General features: G+C 41.1%; 1 protein-coding gene across 1 annotated transcript; it reads left to right on the top strand.

The window, feature by feature from the left end:
- The first annotated feature begins 321 nt into the window (after nucleotides 1-321).
- Nucleotides 322-14,406, top strand: LOC120803298 (vasopressin V2 receptor-like). The gene is made up of 7 exons (XM_040151635.1): nucleotides 322-397; nucleotides 1,390-1,466; nucleotides 7,379-7,764; nucleotides 9,035-9,280; nucleotides 9,523-9,669; nucleotides 10,753-11,323; nucleotides 12,670-14,406. Exons 3-7 carry the CDS (start codon nucleotides 7,381-7,383, stop codon nucleotides 12,867-12,869), a joined length of 1,548 nt encoding a protein of 515 aa, XP_040007569.1. The 5' UTR covers nucleotides 322-397; nucleotides 1,390-1,466; nucleotides 7,379-7,380; the 3' UTR covers nucleotides 12,870-14,406.
- The last annotated feature ends 1,321 nt before the right edge of the window (nucleotides 14,407-15,727 follow it).

Below are 15,727 nucleotides of genomic sequence, written 5' to 3'. Positions count from 1 at the left end.
GGTGGGGGGGTGTGAAGAGCGAACGGAGCTCAAATTCATTTCTGCTGGTGGTGCTGGAGGCACAGCACATCGCAAGAGCCCACCGTGACGCACAAGGAGCCGGGTAAACACATGGCTGTCAAACGGATTACTCTGTGACACACTTTTGAACTACACCAGAGCAAGAACAATACAGTCAGAGGACACACAAAGGACAGAGTTTGCAGAGCTCGTTTGTCACATTGACCAAAGGAGGGAAACAAAATCTACCTGGCTTTGATGAGGACTCACTGATTATTTTTTTTTTATTTTTTTTTTTGAGTCCTGCCTAATTCATCCAGGAGCCGGTTGACATTATTCTGAGCGGATAATTGACAGCGGTGAAGATGTGAATATTTTGGGTCAAGGAGGATCACAAGTAAGTGCCTTTTATTTAATCTGTGGCGACTGAGGACTGCTACTAATACAAATACTTGTCGTTTATAAGTCTCCAGTAATTCTCCTCGACTGGAAAACCTTTTGCAGCCCATCTCGAACTGGTTCACGTTGGGTGTTAATAGAATTGTTTACTGAAAAATGTAGGTCATCTCTCTGTACATTTACAGTATCTCATGTCACGAGACACAAATATGCCCCTCAAACGCCTTATTCAGCATTGTATTAGTTGTGTTGCCTATTATGTTTAACTAATTCTTTCTCGTGAATCCATTATTAATCAGAGACACGTTGTCAACATCAGTATCATCGATCTTGCTGAATGGTAGAACATTTATATTGTAAACATAACAGCGGCACGGTCTTGTTTTTCCAAAAACAAAAAGAAAAAAAAACAACAATAAAATCCCCTTCAGAAAAAAGAAAAAAAAAAATCTGTGTCGTTTAATAATTATTAATGTTCAACAAGAGGAAAAGAAAACCAATCCTTTTTAGAAACAGTACCGTAACAGAAACCCTTTTTTTCCGAAAGTGTAACTGTGACCGAAGTTAATCAATGTGTTGATTATGAATCGACTGTATTTGAAAAGATTCTGGCATCCAGCTCAACATTTACATTTATACTGTCTATGATCTTTGCATGCAAATATATTCTCATTGGTTTAGTTAGAAAGTCAACTTCAGTTGATTTTTCCAAATGATAGACATAAAGCCTTAGATGAAGTAAAAAATACTTACAGCATGGATTCACCGTGTCTGCCAGTCCTGATTTCAACATATGTGACATATGTTAACATATACAGTGTGTCTGGCACAGACTGTGCTTGATTGCAAATATTTTATGGCAGAGCCTAATTGAAGATGCAGGCAGTTTTTCCGTGGATTGAAGAAGCTCAGGGGAAGTGTCAGGTTGTTAATTTGATCTGCTCGTGCATGTAATGTGCTGGTGAAAACTCTCAATGCTTTGTCCCATAGTCACGGAGGCAAGAGCAAAACACACCAAGAGACAACGGCACGACGCTTGAGAAAGCTTACCATGCACTGAAAACAAGGTGAGAGGAGACAGGGGGCATATACAGTATACTCACCTTGGGGTGCTCTTCTTTTATGTGCATGTGTGTGTCTGTTTCGCCGTGCAAGTGTGTCCTGCCCGTATTTTAAAAAGCAAATCAAAGGTCTTCATATGATTTAAAAAAAAAAAAAAAAAGGACATTTGTGGTCCCACGCAGGCTGTGTGTTTATGGTAAACACAATTCTGTATCTTCAAAGCTCATTGATGTATTGCCTGACTTTTAAAAGATTTGTATGACACAACTTATCATTCAATATACAAATGGAAATGAAAAGTATCTCTTAACAGTGATCGTGGCAAAATCACAGAACCCAATTCTCAGTGAAAACCTGTATCTCCTCCATGACAGCAGTGTTTCTTGTCAGTTTCTGGTAATGTAATAGCAATTCAACAATTAAATAATTCCTCTTAGCTGAATCAAAGATGCTCTAAAAGGGTTTTTCAATTAATCATACACTTTCATGTGTGTGTGTGTTTGGCACAATCTATCATATGCTCAAAAGGACTTCCTTGATTGTAGACCCCATCAGGAAAATTCATCATCATTACTATTATTTCATGGTCAATTTAGTCTGATCTCTAGCAAGGAATCATTTCATCGTGTCCATTTCATCATGTGGCACCCATCTGACCATATCAACTACAAACCTCCAGGCCTGTTTTAGCTGTTGTGGTAACACCGCGGCCCAGTTTCCTTTCTCCGGGGGGAATGAATTTTACATCAGTTGTGTGACGTGAAGAAGGCCCTGTGATGTCTAGGGCACATGCTTGTTGGCAGTGTGCTAGTTAATGATACATAACAAGAAAAACAGCCAGTGGTCTTATGAACAGGCTTTATCAGTGCTGATAAGGGGACTCGGACCTGCTTCCACACCGGACCTAGTGAGTTCTGTCCACTGTATTATGGCAATAAACTCAAAGTGATATTTGTGAATACAAAATTCCGTGAGCGCTGCGACACACACAGCCGAGATGTGGGCAAGTAATGACTATATTAGTGTGTGCAATGAGGTGAGGTCCCACAAGATTCACATTTAATGGGTAGTTTGGGCAAGACCGTGTAAGAACAAAGTGTTTACTCTCACTGCTCACATGAGCTGCAGTCTGCGGCGAAGACCTGAACCCAAGTGACACACACACTGAAAGAGAGGAATGAATTATGGACACAGAGCTGTGATTCTGGTTTTTTATCAGTACAGCAGGTGCCTCCACAAATTGAAATGCATACATATATATATATCAAATATCCACCTGTCATTGAACCGACTCATTCAGATGGGGAATTTATGCTGCATGCGAAGGTGCTGATGGGGATCTACTTTACTGATGGGTGAGCCTTAAAGAAGAAAGTGTGGTTATCTGCTTTACCATGCAGATGAAATGCCGCACAGCCCAGCATGTACCACCACATGACTCATCCAGACCTTTACTGTGTAAGAATCTATTGATTTATCTGTAAATAAAGTCTCTTGCCAGGCAGATAAAATCAGCATAGAATTCCAAAGCCACAGTAAATCATATGGTGTGGATCTAATTCATATGTTTATTTTCATTCATCGCAGAAGCAGATTGGGCCAGACCATTTTAATCCTGTTTCCTGCTGTCAAGGTCTATTAGGACTCTGATAATTAAAATCAAAACAAATAATAAGAATAACAGAAACTGTATCCCGGGTGGTTTTGATCCTTAATGACAGGGGTTGGAGGATTGGTTAGAACAGAAAGAGACACATGGAATTTGAGAAAATAACAAGTGAGGGGAAAAAACAGAAAAGAGGAAGGAGAACAGACTAGAGGGGGAAATCGGTGACAGGTTGTTTAAGTGTACACACGGCCGCTATTGAAGACAGAGAGGTCCTCATTAATCAGATTGGGTCAAATCTGGTCAAAGGGAACTAATCAATGGACTGACATGCACACACACAACAGGCAGGGGGGTGACGGGTCTTTCATTATGTTTGCATTATGGCACCTTGTGCATAAGCACCTGTTTGCCTGTCACTGCCGCCACCACCATGTCATGTTGGCTACTGATCCGCTTTAAATCTGCCATTAGTGTTCATCCGCACTGTCAGTGTCTTACGATGCCAGTAAGGTCCATTTGTTTCCCTGCCACGCAAGAGATGGCAAGACAGAACTGGAGATGGGCAATGTTTTGACTTCAAAACACAGTAAGGACAGTAGGTTCCGTGTCCAAATCATGTTTTCTGTGTTTGTGTTAAAATATTTCACTTTATTGTGAGTTGTTTCTTATTTAACCATGAGTAAAACCTTATCTTAAAGGACCTTGTTTCAGACATTTTTTTACCACTCTCTTTATTCACAAATGACCTTTTTCAAACCTTGCTTCTTTGATTTGAATGTATTTTGTCTACTGTTCCAGGCATCCATTGTTTTCTATACATTTTCACACAGTATTAAACTCTATAAGCAACGTCTGGAAACTGAGTTATGTAAATGTTCACAATGTAGATCAGCTATGCATTGATCTTTGTCAAAATTACATTATTGTGAGGTGCAGACTTCCAATCAACCTGTTCTTAAACTGTATCACCGTGCAATGATCATGTAACGTTGACAGCAATGAATGCAGAGATGATAATCACTGAGACAGTTTATGTCATTTAAGATTCAAGAGACTGCTAATTATTTTAATACCAGACTAGACCAGACGGAATAGCCTGATTTTGCAAATGATCAGCAAAATTCTAACTGGAGATAATGGTTGAAGTGCTAAAACGTGCAAACACACTGGTATGGTCCTTTAAACATACCCTTTTTTTTTTTTGCCTAGAGCAACATTTTAGCTCAGAATTGTTGAACTCACCTGTACCCATCCATAACATTTCCAGCTGATGAACAAGTCAAGTCTGTGAGTCCCATTCACAGGGAATTTCCAAATTTTTTGTGATCACATCACATCAGGTTTATGACCAAATTATAATCTAAACTTTGGTTATTTTTGGTTATGACAAAATTACACATGACGTAGTTTGTTAAAGATGGTGACCATAACATGTGTAAACACAGAGGAAAGAGGACTGACATGTTGAAAGATGTGAATGGTTGGAAGCTATAATGTTTCTTGCACACTGTAACTACCTGTTTCTGACATCCCTGAGGCACTTGAGCCCTGTGTGTGTAGTCGTATAGGATGGGGAGGACATGAAAATGGATGGTTGCACACAGGTTTGCCCCTGGAGAGGGAGGGATCGACTCTATCATTAATCAGAGTGAAAGCTTTAAAGTAAAGCGAGGAAGCAACAGACTGTACTAACTACTAAAAGCAGCATTTGCAGTCCATCCTGCACAGAGAGATGGAATAATTTGGGCTTTACATTAAGCCAATCAGACAGCTGGGACTGCTGTGCTGTGCTTGTGTTATTAAGGAGAGAGCAAAGCAAAATACATTTTCAGAGACAGGGTATATAAAGGGTTACATTAAACTGCATTCAGCATAGTTCCGCAGACAATATTTACCTTTTCTGCGCACCCTCAGTTTAAGAAATTTCCTCTGAGGGCAGAAAACATCAGTGCCAGAAGTTCTGCGCTATCCGTGGGTCTCCTGTAGTTGAGCCATTGAGCAATCTGAAGACAATCCATCCTGATTTCTTGGATGCACAAGCCATGCAAATGAGATGTCAGCATATTTGGAGAAATTACTTTGTGTCCTGCAGGAGTTCAGGAAAACAGGGGCTAATTCAGAACTTCTCAGAAAAAGACTGGTAAGAACACTCCTTTGTAAATATGTTTAGTAGGAAATGCCTCACACACTTTCCCATATACTATGAGCTACAGATACGTCTTGACACCATTACAGAAGGTGCTTCCTACCAGCTATTAATCCTCTTATTTACATTTTACTGAATAAAATTTGAAGACATTAGCTTAGCATTGCTGTAATACTGTGGATTCCTTTCTTAGGCTACACCAGTATTATAGCACTTCTCTAAGTCATTTTATCTGCACAGAGGCATACTTGACAAGGGGATTTCACAACAGAAATTGGTCACATGGGCAAATATACATAATGAGATTATATAGGGAGTACAAAGGACCGCGGCAGCACAAAGAATCCTCTCATGAATGATGCTTCAATTACAGAGAGGGGCACAAGGCTCCTCAGGTCCCGAAAAAGAGAGGTCAGGAGATTCCTTGATAGAAAAAGACCACATTGTCTAAACTCCTAATTAAAAAAAAAAAAAAGACTTGAAAAAAAAATAAATAAATAAAAAGGTAATAAGAAAGAATATTATTAGCTCTGATCCAAAGGGCCTTTTACTGGGGCTGAATATTTGAGCAGAATTCTAAAAACTCACTAAACCAATGCAGATTTAGAGGAATAAACGTAATAAAGGTTTGGTTTAACCATTTATGTCAGGGATTCACTCAAAAAAAAGATTGTTTGACCTCTGAGAAATGGTTCTGGTCAGATTTTCTTCCCTTCACCCATGGCCATACCTTCATGTTGGGTGCAGAGGTCAAGCCGGCCTGGCTTGTCATGCATTCATCTGAACGCATTCCTGTGGCAAAGCCAGCATGTAACGCTTGATCATTTGTTCAGCCTTGTTATCTTACATGCCCAGCATGGACTACGATATTACTAGTGAATTGACCATTAAGTCTCAGCAGAGTAGTGATAACAACCTCGTAATGTCAATTGCACAATACTAACACCGTTGTTTTCCTCCTATTTTTAGGAAAATTTCCAAGCACCCATTCACTGTAACACTTGTATACCTAACCAGTCCTTGTACATTAGTCAAAATATTACATCAATATCGTGTCAATCAACACACACTCTGTGATAACTAACAGTACATAGCTCTCTTAGAGCTACATTTGGCCACCTCCTTTCTCCTTATCTTATCACTGTCTTTCCACAGCTCTATTTTTTTTACCTTTTCTGGTAATTTTTTTTCTTTTCCTGCTCTTTCACCACACTGCCTTCGTCAATCTTCTTTCATCTGCCTCAAATTTTTCCTCTCAGGCTGTCTTCTATGTGCAGTTTATTTGACCAAGGCTGCCCCCAGCATCCCATGACTCAGTTTCTTAAATTGTCATCTCATTCCTATCAACTCTCGGTTCTTTTCAACCATTTATTTATAAGCAACGAAAAATAAACAGAAAATGTATTGAGATCAGCACAGAAAAAAAGGAGTGGACGCATGAGAGAAAGATGAAGGGGGGGGGGGGGCAAAAACAGGGGAAAGCAGGAATGTATGGGGGTAATCATGGGATGAGAGTGATTATGAGAGCGGAGGTGAAGGAATAAGAGTGGTGGGATAGAGGGGGAAAGCTGTCAAATCAACCTTGAGAAAGTATGGCAAAGAAAACAAACCGTGCTGGACTTGCGTCAAACACAACTGGAAGCTTTTGAGAGATGGACAAACAGACACACTGAAGACTTAATAAAAAAATTGGAGACACAACAATATTCATGTGGCAGCATGATTGGTACACTTTCTGAGTTTCATTACTTTCAATCAAATTTCAATTAAAATTGCATAAAAGAAGCTATTTATAATATGCAATGTGAAATCCTAACAGATGATCTGAAAACTAAGAGTTCATGTGATTAATCCCCGCATCTTAAATAAAAGGCTTGAGTGTTTTGGTTTGCATTCTCAGGGGTACGATAAGGAAAAACATAAGACCAAAATTATTCACTTGACTGGAGGAAATTTAATAAAGGGGTCAGCTAAGATACTCATATTGAAATAATTCAGATAAAGGTAAATTGTTGACAAAATAAGCGCTTGGTAAATGAGCATTGACAGTTTTATGACCCTGCACCAGTTTGAATCCTGGTAACCATTTTGCGTAGGGCATCATTTAAACAAAGAACAGAATTTATTGGCTTTCCCACTTTAACTCTTTGTTTGTCTTTCAGGAATGGAAAGCATCAGTGTGGAAACAGAATGGGATGGGTTAGCCCTCTCCTCTCTGGTCGCCACAGGAAGGAACAACTTCTCTTCCTCGCCCTTGTTTGTCTCCGAACTGAACTCGTTCAACACTTCTCACAGCGGCGGATTCTTCTTTGGGATCTTCCCTGAGAATGGTTCCACCACCACACCTCACACCCTGCCCCAGCCCAGGGTCAGGGACCTGGGCCTCGCCAGGGCAGAGATTGCAGTGCTCGGGGTGGTGCTGGCTCTTACCACCCTGGGGAACAGCTTTGTGCTGTGGGTGCTGCTGAGGAGGAGGAAGCACAATGCGCCCATGCACGTGTTCATGGTCAACCTGTGCGTGGCTGACCTGGTGGTGGCCTTCTTTCAGGTCAGTACACGAGTAGCTTTACAGCATTAGTGGAACATGAGATTACAGGAGTGCCCAAAACTCCGTCGCATTACACTCTGTCAGTTTGGTGAAGATCATTCATCATGTTTGTTTTCTGTTGTGAAACAAAAAACATACTTAAAGGTTTTTCAGACAGTATCACTGAAGGTCTGCTGAGATCACTGCTATCGTTTTGGCAATGCAAGTTTTCCCTTGTATGCATAAATTTGTTACACTTCAACCTATGGGAAACCTAGACACGTAAATGTGATTCCTCTTTTTACATGCAGCTAATACTGACCAACAAAGATGCGCGCCTTTAAATCATTTTCTCCAAATTCATACTAAATTCAAATTGAATTATTTTTTAAGCTTTCCCTTTTCCCCATCATACAGGTGACCCATATTGCAAACTGTTCTTCAGCTTAATTGAACTTACTTGTGTGATCTATAGTATTAATGTGATTGGTGGTATACTGCCTGAATTGCTTTGCCAAACTAAAAAAACTATGGCCACAACAATTATCATTTTGACGGAATGAGCAAATTATACTGAATGCAGTGCTATTGTTATGTCCTGTAAAGTGTTTCATCTATTTTGTCCAACACATGTGTAAAGAAAAAAAAAAAAAAACCTTTTGAAGACAAGACTGGCAGCAAATCCAATGAAAAGAACAAAACCAGTTTGTCCATCTCCTAATTCTTTCTGGACTATCTGCCCTGTCTGTGGCTCATTGGTTCCTACTGAAGAATAAAATCTTTAAAATTTAACATTTAGTTACGAATATATAGTTGCTGGGTGAAAAAAGGGCTCAGCAAAATGTAGTTTTAGCTAACTTTACTCAAACAGGAGTAAAAAGTGCATTTGTTTGAGACTGTTTTCAGTGGATCAACACATATTCAACACATATTGCGGCAGGATGATGTATGATGAGTCAAAATATACTACAGTTACCATGTTTATGGTAATAAAGGAACATGTTACCCATGTCAACACTGTGGGTCATTTCTGTGTTTTTAATAGTTTTTGGACAACAGTGGAGGTCAGTGGCACAAAGGACTATGCTAAAAATCGGGTGATACTTCCTGGTAGGACCAATTAATTGTTGGTTTTAGTCTTATCCTGGGATTTGTTGACAATAAGAAAAATATAGAACAGCACCAGACTGATTCTTCTCTAGATTTCTAAGGGCTGAAGCAGGAACAATGGCCCACTATGCTAAGAGCCAATTTTTTATGAATAACTTTCTTTTTTAATCTGTGTATTTAGGTTCTTCCTCAGCTAATATGGGACATCACAGAGAGGTTTCAGGGGCCTGACTTGCTTTGCCGGTCCATCAAGTACTTGCAGATTGTGGGCATGTTTGCTTCCTCCTATATGATAGTTGCCATGACAGTAGACCGGCACCACGCCATCTGCTGCCCGTTGCAGGCTTACCGTGGGGGAGCAGTGTCCCGCTGGAACACCCCTGTCATGGTGGCTTGGGGCTTGGCACTAGTTCTCAGCATACCACAGGTAGGGAGGAGTGTACACACAGGCAAACAAAACCTCTTTCGCATACACACACACAAAAAAACAAATGGTGAAATAGGAAATGAGAGCTCAGCAGCCGTTCACACCCTGATGTCTACGGTACAACTCAAGATGTTGGTCTATTTTTATCTCTATGAGGTCACTGCAGTTCAGCTAATGGAAGACGAAACTAACAGTCATGTTTGCGGGTGTGCTGACCACACCCCTTTTGTTCGGTCTGCCAGGTGTTCATCTTCTCGCGCACAGAAGTGGTTCCCGGAGAGTTCGAGTGCTGGGGTCACTTTGCTGAGCCGTGGGGGCTGAAGGCCTACGTCACCTGGATGACTGTGGCTGTCTTCCTCCTCCCCGCGCTCATCATTACCATCTGTCAGGTAATACGGGTTGCATTGGCTGGACTCTCAGTCTCAGCACCATCCACAAAGACCATTGACTAGGATTACACACTGTAGTCAACATTATCCAATAATAAAGAATGTGGCATGAATGAAATGCTGTTTTGTTTTCACGGAGGGAACATTTGGCAGGCATTGTTCGATAACCCGTGGGGGACTGCGGTTGGTTTTATGTGGCATCCCATGGTGGATAGGCATTCTGGGCTGCCTCCCATCAGCTCTGCTGCTCTATTTATGGAAAGATATTTCCAGGGTCCAGCTATTTCCCCTAATTAATACAGCACTTGGAGGACCACTGCTGAGACGGGTGCTCAGAAAATCTGCCTACTCTGAGAACCTCCTGCCAGAAAGTGGAATGTACCAGATCTCAGCCAAACATAGAATCCGTGACCTCTTTTCATTATCAGATTTCAAATCGAGAGGGTTCTTCAGACGCTTTTTCAGAAGTAGGATGTAGAATCTGCAGAAGGAAATAATTTAGAAAGTTTCAACTGAGTCAGTTGATAGAATAGCATATACTTTACTAGTATATACTGGATTGAAACGTGGATTTGAGTGCAGTGTTTAAACAAAGTGTAGAGCTGTTTTTAAAAGTAAAAGGTAGCGGAATAGCAATGGATTGCAGTAACAATCCTTAAATTCAGTAAAAATACCTACAAATATGAATCACCTATCATTTTTTGATTTCAAATTAATTAGTTGCTCAGGAGAGTGTGAAGAATAATTGTGTTGCAATAAATTTTATGTTAGCTATTTTTTATTGTAATAGAATGGAGGAATAATGGTGTTTAACAGTGTTGCATAAAAATTTCTAATACTGGTTTATGGCTGATGGTGAAGGCCAACATATCAAGTTTCCTGTCACTGTTACAGCAGAAATGCAAAAAATATGTAACAAATATAAGATGCAAAAAAGTCTGCAAGAGTAAAGACAAGCAGCGGAATTTGGCACCTGCCGGTCATAAAACTGCATCCTCAGGCCACCAAGCCTTTGAACAACGCAATGTCTTGTTTCAGTCATATTAAACTGTGCTAATTCATGATACTATTCTTGTTTTTCAGATAAGAATCTTCAGAGAGATTCACAATAACATCTACCTAAAGTCAGAGAGGATGGTGATGGCTGAGTTGAAGAAGAATGAAATCCTCTTCCGTTTCCACAGCTTTAAGAAGGAGGATGAGAGGGCCAGGGAGAGGGGGAGACGTGCATCTGGAGGGGGGGGCAGGGAAGGGAGGGGAGGACAGCTCTCGAAGGGTGTGAATGCCAGTGCTCACAATAACATACACAACAGCCAAGTCGGAGAGTGTTACGACTATGCACCGTCGGCTATTCAGTATAACAGTTGCCGTGGTGGACATGTGACAACGACATCTTCAACACAGCAACAAACACTGAACAGCGCCGATTGCCCAGAGTCCTGCACATCCTATGGGCTGGCCACAGGCTCACCCCGCTGCTCCCTTGACTATGTTCCCCCTCACCCTCCAGCCACTCCACCTCCAAGCATCACTAAAGCCATGTCCAAGACGGTGAGAATGACTCTGGTCATTGTGCTGGTCTACACTATCTGCTGGTCACCGTTCTTCATCGTCCAGCTGTGGGCGGCCTGGGACCCCAACCCTCCAGACCAAGGTCAGTCACAAACATTCTTTATGGGTACTGGTTATCCATGTTCCCAGCCTGATCTCAGAGGGTTTGGATCCATCATTGCGAAATTCATGCAGTTAGAGAAAAAACCAAAAACAGACATCTGTGTCATAACCACTGCAAGTGAATCATTTAAGTTGTTTTTCTCAGATGGATTGATCCTCCTTAGCCCAGTTTATCAATTTAATTGCTCTAAATGTGCAAAACATATCTGTTTTGCCGTGTAGGATGAAAAAACAGACGCTGAACAATTGGGTCTTGTTTATTACAACACCTTCTGATCAATGCCGCTGTCTAAATACAGTCTCACTCATTATTCCACAGACACGCTCCGGCTCAGATTTGGTAACAGTGAGTTATATACAAGGTCAACAACAATGTTTGCTTTAACCCACAACTAGGAACTCCTGGGTGATATCTCTGGCCTCTGTACATTTTGGAACACAAACAGTATCTGTTGATGTCTTTACCTGCGGCCAGAGATGAAGCTAGCAAGGCTGGTGTAGTCTAAAGTTGTGGCTGATAGCGTGGACTGTGTGGGTGTCCTCTGATCTGAAGCTAAAGACAAACACCCGAGGCCAGTAAATAACCTGTTTATAACGCCTGCTGATTTCACAACGTGGCCATATGTTGACATTTCATCAACAATGATCTGGGCTAGCAGCTTTCACACGTCGTCAAAGTCACAAGCAGACACACAGAGCAAGACACGTAAGCTTGTACACATACACAAACCAGCACATGCATACATGCACATACAAGAATGCATACACATGAATGAGTCCGTACTGGCAGACAGCTCCACACGCAAAAACACACGCACACAAACACATGCCCACACATACACTCACAAACACACATAGTTGATTATTGTCAGCTTTGTATTCTAAAAGCAGTTTTTCCTTCTCTATTGTCCCCAGTTGGCCTCTGTGAAATAAGCATGTTTAGTTATTACATAAATGACTTATTATTAGCAGTAAAAAAAAGAAAAAACTGAAAAAGGAAGTATGCAGGATTTTGTCCCTCTGAGATATTTACAGTCCTGTCGCCGTTTCTGAAGGAAATAAAATGAGAAACAACAATCCTGCATGGTTTATATTCAAACTGAAAAGCTGTTGCACATATTTTTGTTTGTTTCATAAGAGAGAAGAGAACAATGTGGTGTACAATGTGATCATCTGTCCACAGCTGGAAGAATGCTGCTCTCTAGCTCACAAACTTTACATGTGAAAATTCACATTTTTATGTGCGTATACATACTTGTGCTTGCATTTACATGTGTTTATGCACGTTTCTTCTCGTGTGTGTGTATGTGTGTGTCTCCTCTGCAGGAGTGGCCTTCACTATCCTGATGCTGCTGGCCAGTCTGAACTCATGCACTAACCCGTGGATCTACACAGCTTTCTCCAGCAGCGTGTCCAGAGAGCTGCAGAACCTGCTGCACTGTTGGTCGGGACGTGGCCGCCGGGGCTCCCTGCCTGACGACTCCACCACCACACACACCTCCACCACCAAGGACAACCTTTACTGACAGAGACTGATGAGACAGAAACGGACACACAGAGACATGTTTGAGAAGACATGCATGGGTGCACATGGGTGCCTGTTGCAAGAATGGGCTGTTGCACACAACTCCGCCACCACCAGCACCACCTCCAGCATCGCAGCGTGAGAACAGAGAGTGCTGACCTCCACCAGATGTTTCCAACAACAAAGGACAGCTGTACTGTCAACAAGACCTCTATCTGTAATCACCTGTCCTCTCCACTCTAGCAGTAAGGACGGGTGGATTGAAGATGTCAACACCATTTTATGAGGGCACTGTGGAATATACAATGGCAGTCATCTGCCATACAAAATGGCCTTGAAAGTAAAGAAATTTTCACCTCTGTAGCTGTTGAGTAGCACCCTATGCATTGATTCATATGAGAAAAACTCTTGGCCTGCTCAGACAGAGCAGAGCAGCAGGAATGCAAGTTATGGAACACTGCATTAATGGCGTTACGGCACACCTAATGTACGAATCAGCAGACAAAGCTGAGGGTGTAGACAAAACAAAGCAGCAGGCTAAGGGAAAGAGAGAGAGAGACACGTACACATGCAGAGGGTGAGAGAGGGCAAGACTGCTGTCGGACTGAGAACAGACAGGGGATGACATGGATGTTACAGCTGCAGGAGTGGTCCTGAGAAGGCTGTAGTCAAAATTTAATAATGTGAACAAACTTTGTTAAATCAAAGGAAGTGGATTAGAGATGGATGCTTGCGGCTGAATTCATATTCGCTTTGGAGGAATTTGGGTTCTAAGGCACAATAGTGATTTGTTAGCAAGATGGATGGAGATTCACTCATGAGGAGGCTGCAGTAGAGTCGAGACACCACCCCACAAGGAACCGGAGTACGGTGGATTAACGCAGATAGAAAACACACACTCGCAAACAGACAGAAGTTGAGGGTTAGGCCCGGGACAATCCAGGTTTCCACAACCAACTGGGACACAATTACAGTATGTGATAGTATTTCGTACAAACATACAGCATATGAGGTACACAAAATTACCTTCCTGTCATGCTCTCCTGAGAGTCTGAAACAAGAACACGGACATCACGCAGAAGATGCGGGATGGAAACAAACATTCAACAGCATTCCTTGTACAGAGATGAACAATGTAAAGTATATTTATTCAAAATGTAAGGCACATTAGATATTATTACATTTTTTGTGAGATAAATGTTGAATGTAAATCATACAATGGTAATGAAATATGTAGTAGAAAACAAGGAGATGTCAAACCAAAGATCTTTTAAAGCTGGACAGTAGAATCTTTTCAGGTCTGATTAGTGGAGATACTACAAAGCTTCAACAGATAAGATGTATCAAGTGTCATTTAGACTGCATATCAGTTTAAGAAAAACTTAACATCCACAGTGAAAATACACCCAGTCAAAACCAAGTGCCTGTAATGTCAGTAGACATTTTTAGAGGGGCCTCCCTCACTGAACTAATCTTCAAATGATGTCAGACATGTTATTCTTAGACAGAGTTACCACCAGAGCAGGGATTATTGAATATATCACACCATGAACCATGTGTTCCGTTATCTTTTTATTTATTGTTGCATAAATAAAAGGTTATATATATGTGTGTGTCCACAAAACATATATATATATATATATATATATATATATATATATATATATATATATATATATATATATAGATATGTGTCTGTGTATGTGTCTGTGTGTGAGTGAGTGAGTGAGTGAGTGAGTGAGTGAGTGTGTGTGTGTGTGTGTGTGTGTGTGTGTGTGTGTGTGTGTGTGTGTGTGTGTGTGTGTGTGTATGTGTGTGTATGTGTGTGTGTGTGTATTTGAATTCCTTTTACTGCCTTGTGTTCATGTACAGTTTTTATATCATAGTTTTCCTGCATAAACAGTAATGTATTATGTCCCAAATTGCATGACAGATAAAATAGTAATGTTATAACAGTTCTTCTTTATATAAAAGTGTGATTATGTAAACTACTGCACATGCAGTAGATGTTATAACTTTCTGTATAAAATGAGATATTGTCAAACTATACATTTCACATTAGACGTTCCTGAAAATAGTGGTGTGTTTTTTTACGCTCATTTTGAGCAAGTTTGGCACATCCTTTTTTTTCACGAGAAAGCAGTGTTATGTGAGTCTGCAGGACAATGCCGGGATGCTTTCAAGGTGTCTCAGGAATACTTGCCTCACCTTTTCCTCTGTGCGTTCAGGGTGTTTAGGCTTTCAGCACGACACTATACATTTATTCCCCAGACACAAGCCTCCACTTTGATTCTCCGCCAAATGAAAGGCTACAGCAACAGCGTCCCGTGTCTCACTTTGTTATATCAGGAAATAAATGAACTTCTCCCAAACCCTGGGGGTGTTCATGAATTTTCCTCTTCCTATCAGGAAGTTGAGAGGTCAGAGGATGATTCTTCTCCACTGAAAGGGTCAGACTTCAGATCCAGGCCAAACACACTTTGGTGTGCATCATACTGCCTGCATAACAATTAGTTGACATTACAACAGCTAAAAATGAATTAATATTGATAAATGGAGAATTTTCTGGCACAAACACCTGTAAATATCCACAAAAATTAGACCCATCATTACAGAGAATTCCTCTGCAACTCTGTCTTGTTTCCTGAGGATAGAAGACCTGACAGTAGCTATAATCACCCCAACTACCATCACCCTCCCTTGTCAGAGCATATGATGGATGGTCTATAGGGTAGGTCACTGGTTTTTGTAATCCTGCGGTATGTATGTCAGTGTGGCTGTGTTTATGCTGAATGCCTTGATGCTCTTGGTATCCATACTGAAGTGAGGTTGAGGTCTAAAGTCAAGGTCACGTCTTCT

Source organism: Xiphias gladius, chromosome 18 (assembly GCF_016859285.1).
Source record: "Xiphias gladius isolate SHS-SW01 ecotype Sanya breed wild chromosome 18, ASM1685928v1, whole genome shotgun sequence".
Lineage (NCBI taxonomy): Eukaryota > Metazoa > Chordata > Actinopteri > Istiophoriformes > Xiphiidae > Xiphias > Xiphias gladius.
The sequence above is the reverse complement of the archived record's forward strand: the minus strand, read 5'-3'. Positions and strand labels throughout refer to the sequence as shown.

Bases quoted from the DNA above. Each gene is read 5' to 3' on its own strand.
- LOC120803298 (XM_040151635.1), top strand. From the start codon at position 7,381: ATGGAAAGCATCAGTGTGGAAACAGAATGGGATGGGTTAGCCCTCTCC. The intron at 7,765-9,034 runs GTCAGTACACGA...CTGTGTATTTAG, and splicing joins TGGTGGTGGCCTTCTTTCAG to GTTCTTCCTCAGCTAATATG. The intron at 11,324-12,669 runs GTCAGTCACAAA...TCTCCTCTGCAG, and splicing joins CCCCAACCCTCCAGACCAAG to GAGTGGCCTTCACTATCCTG.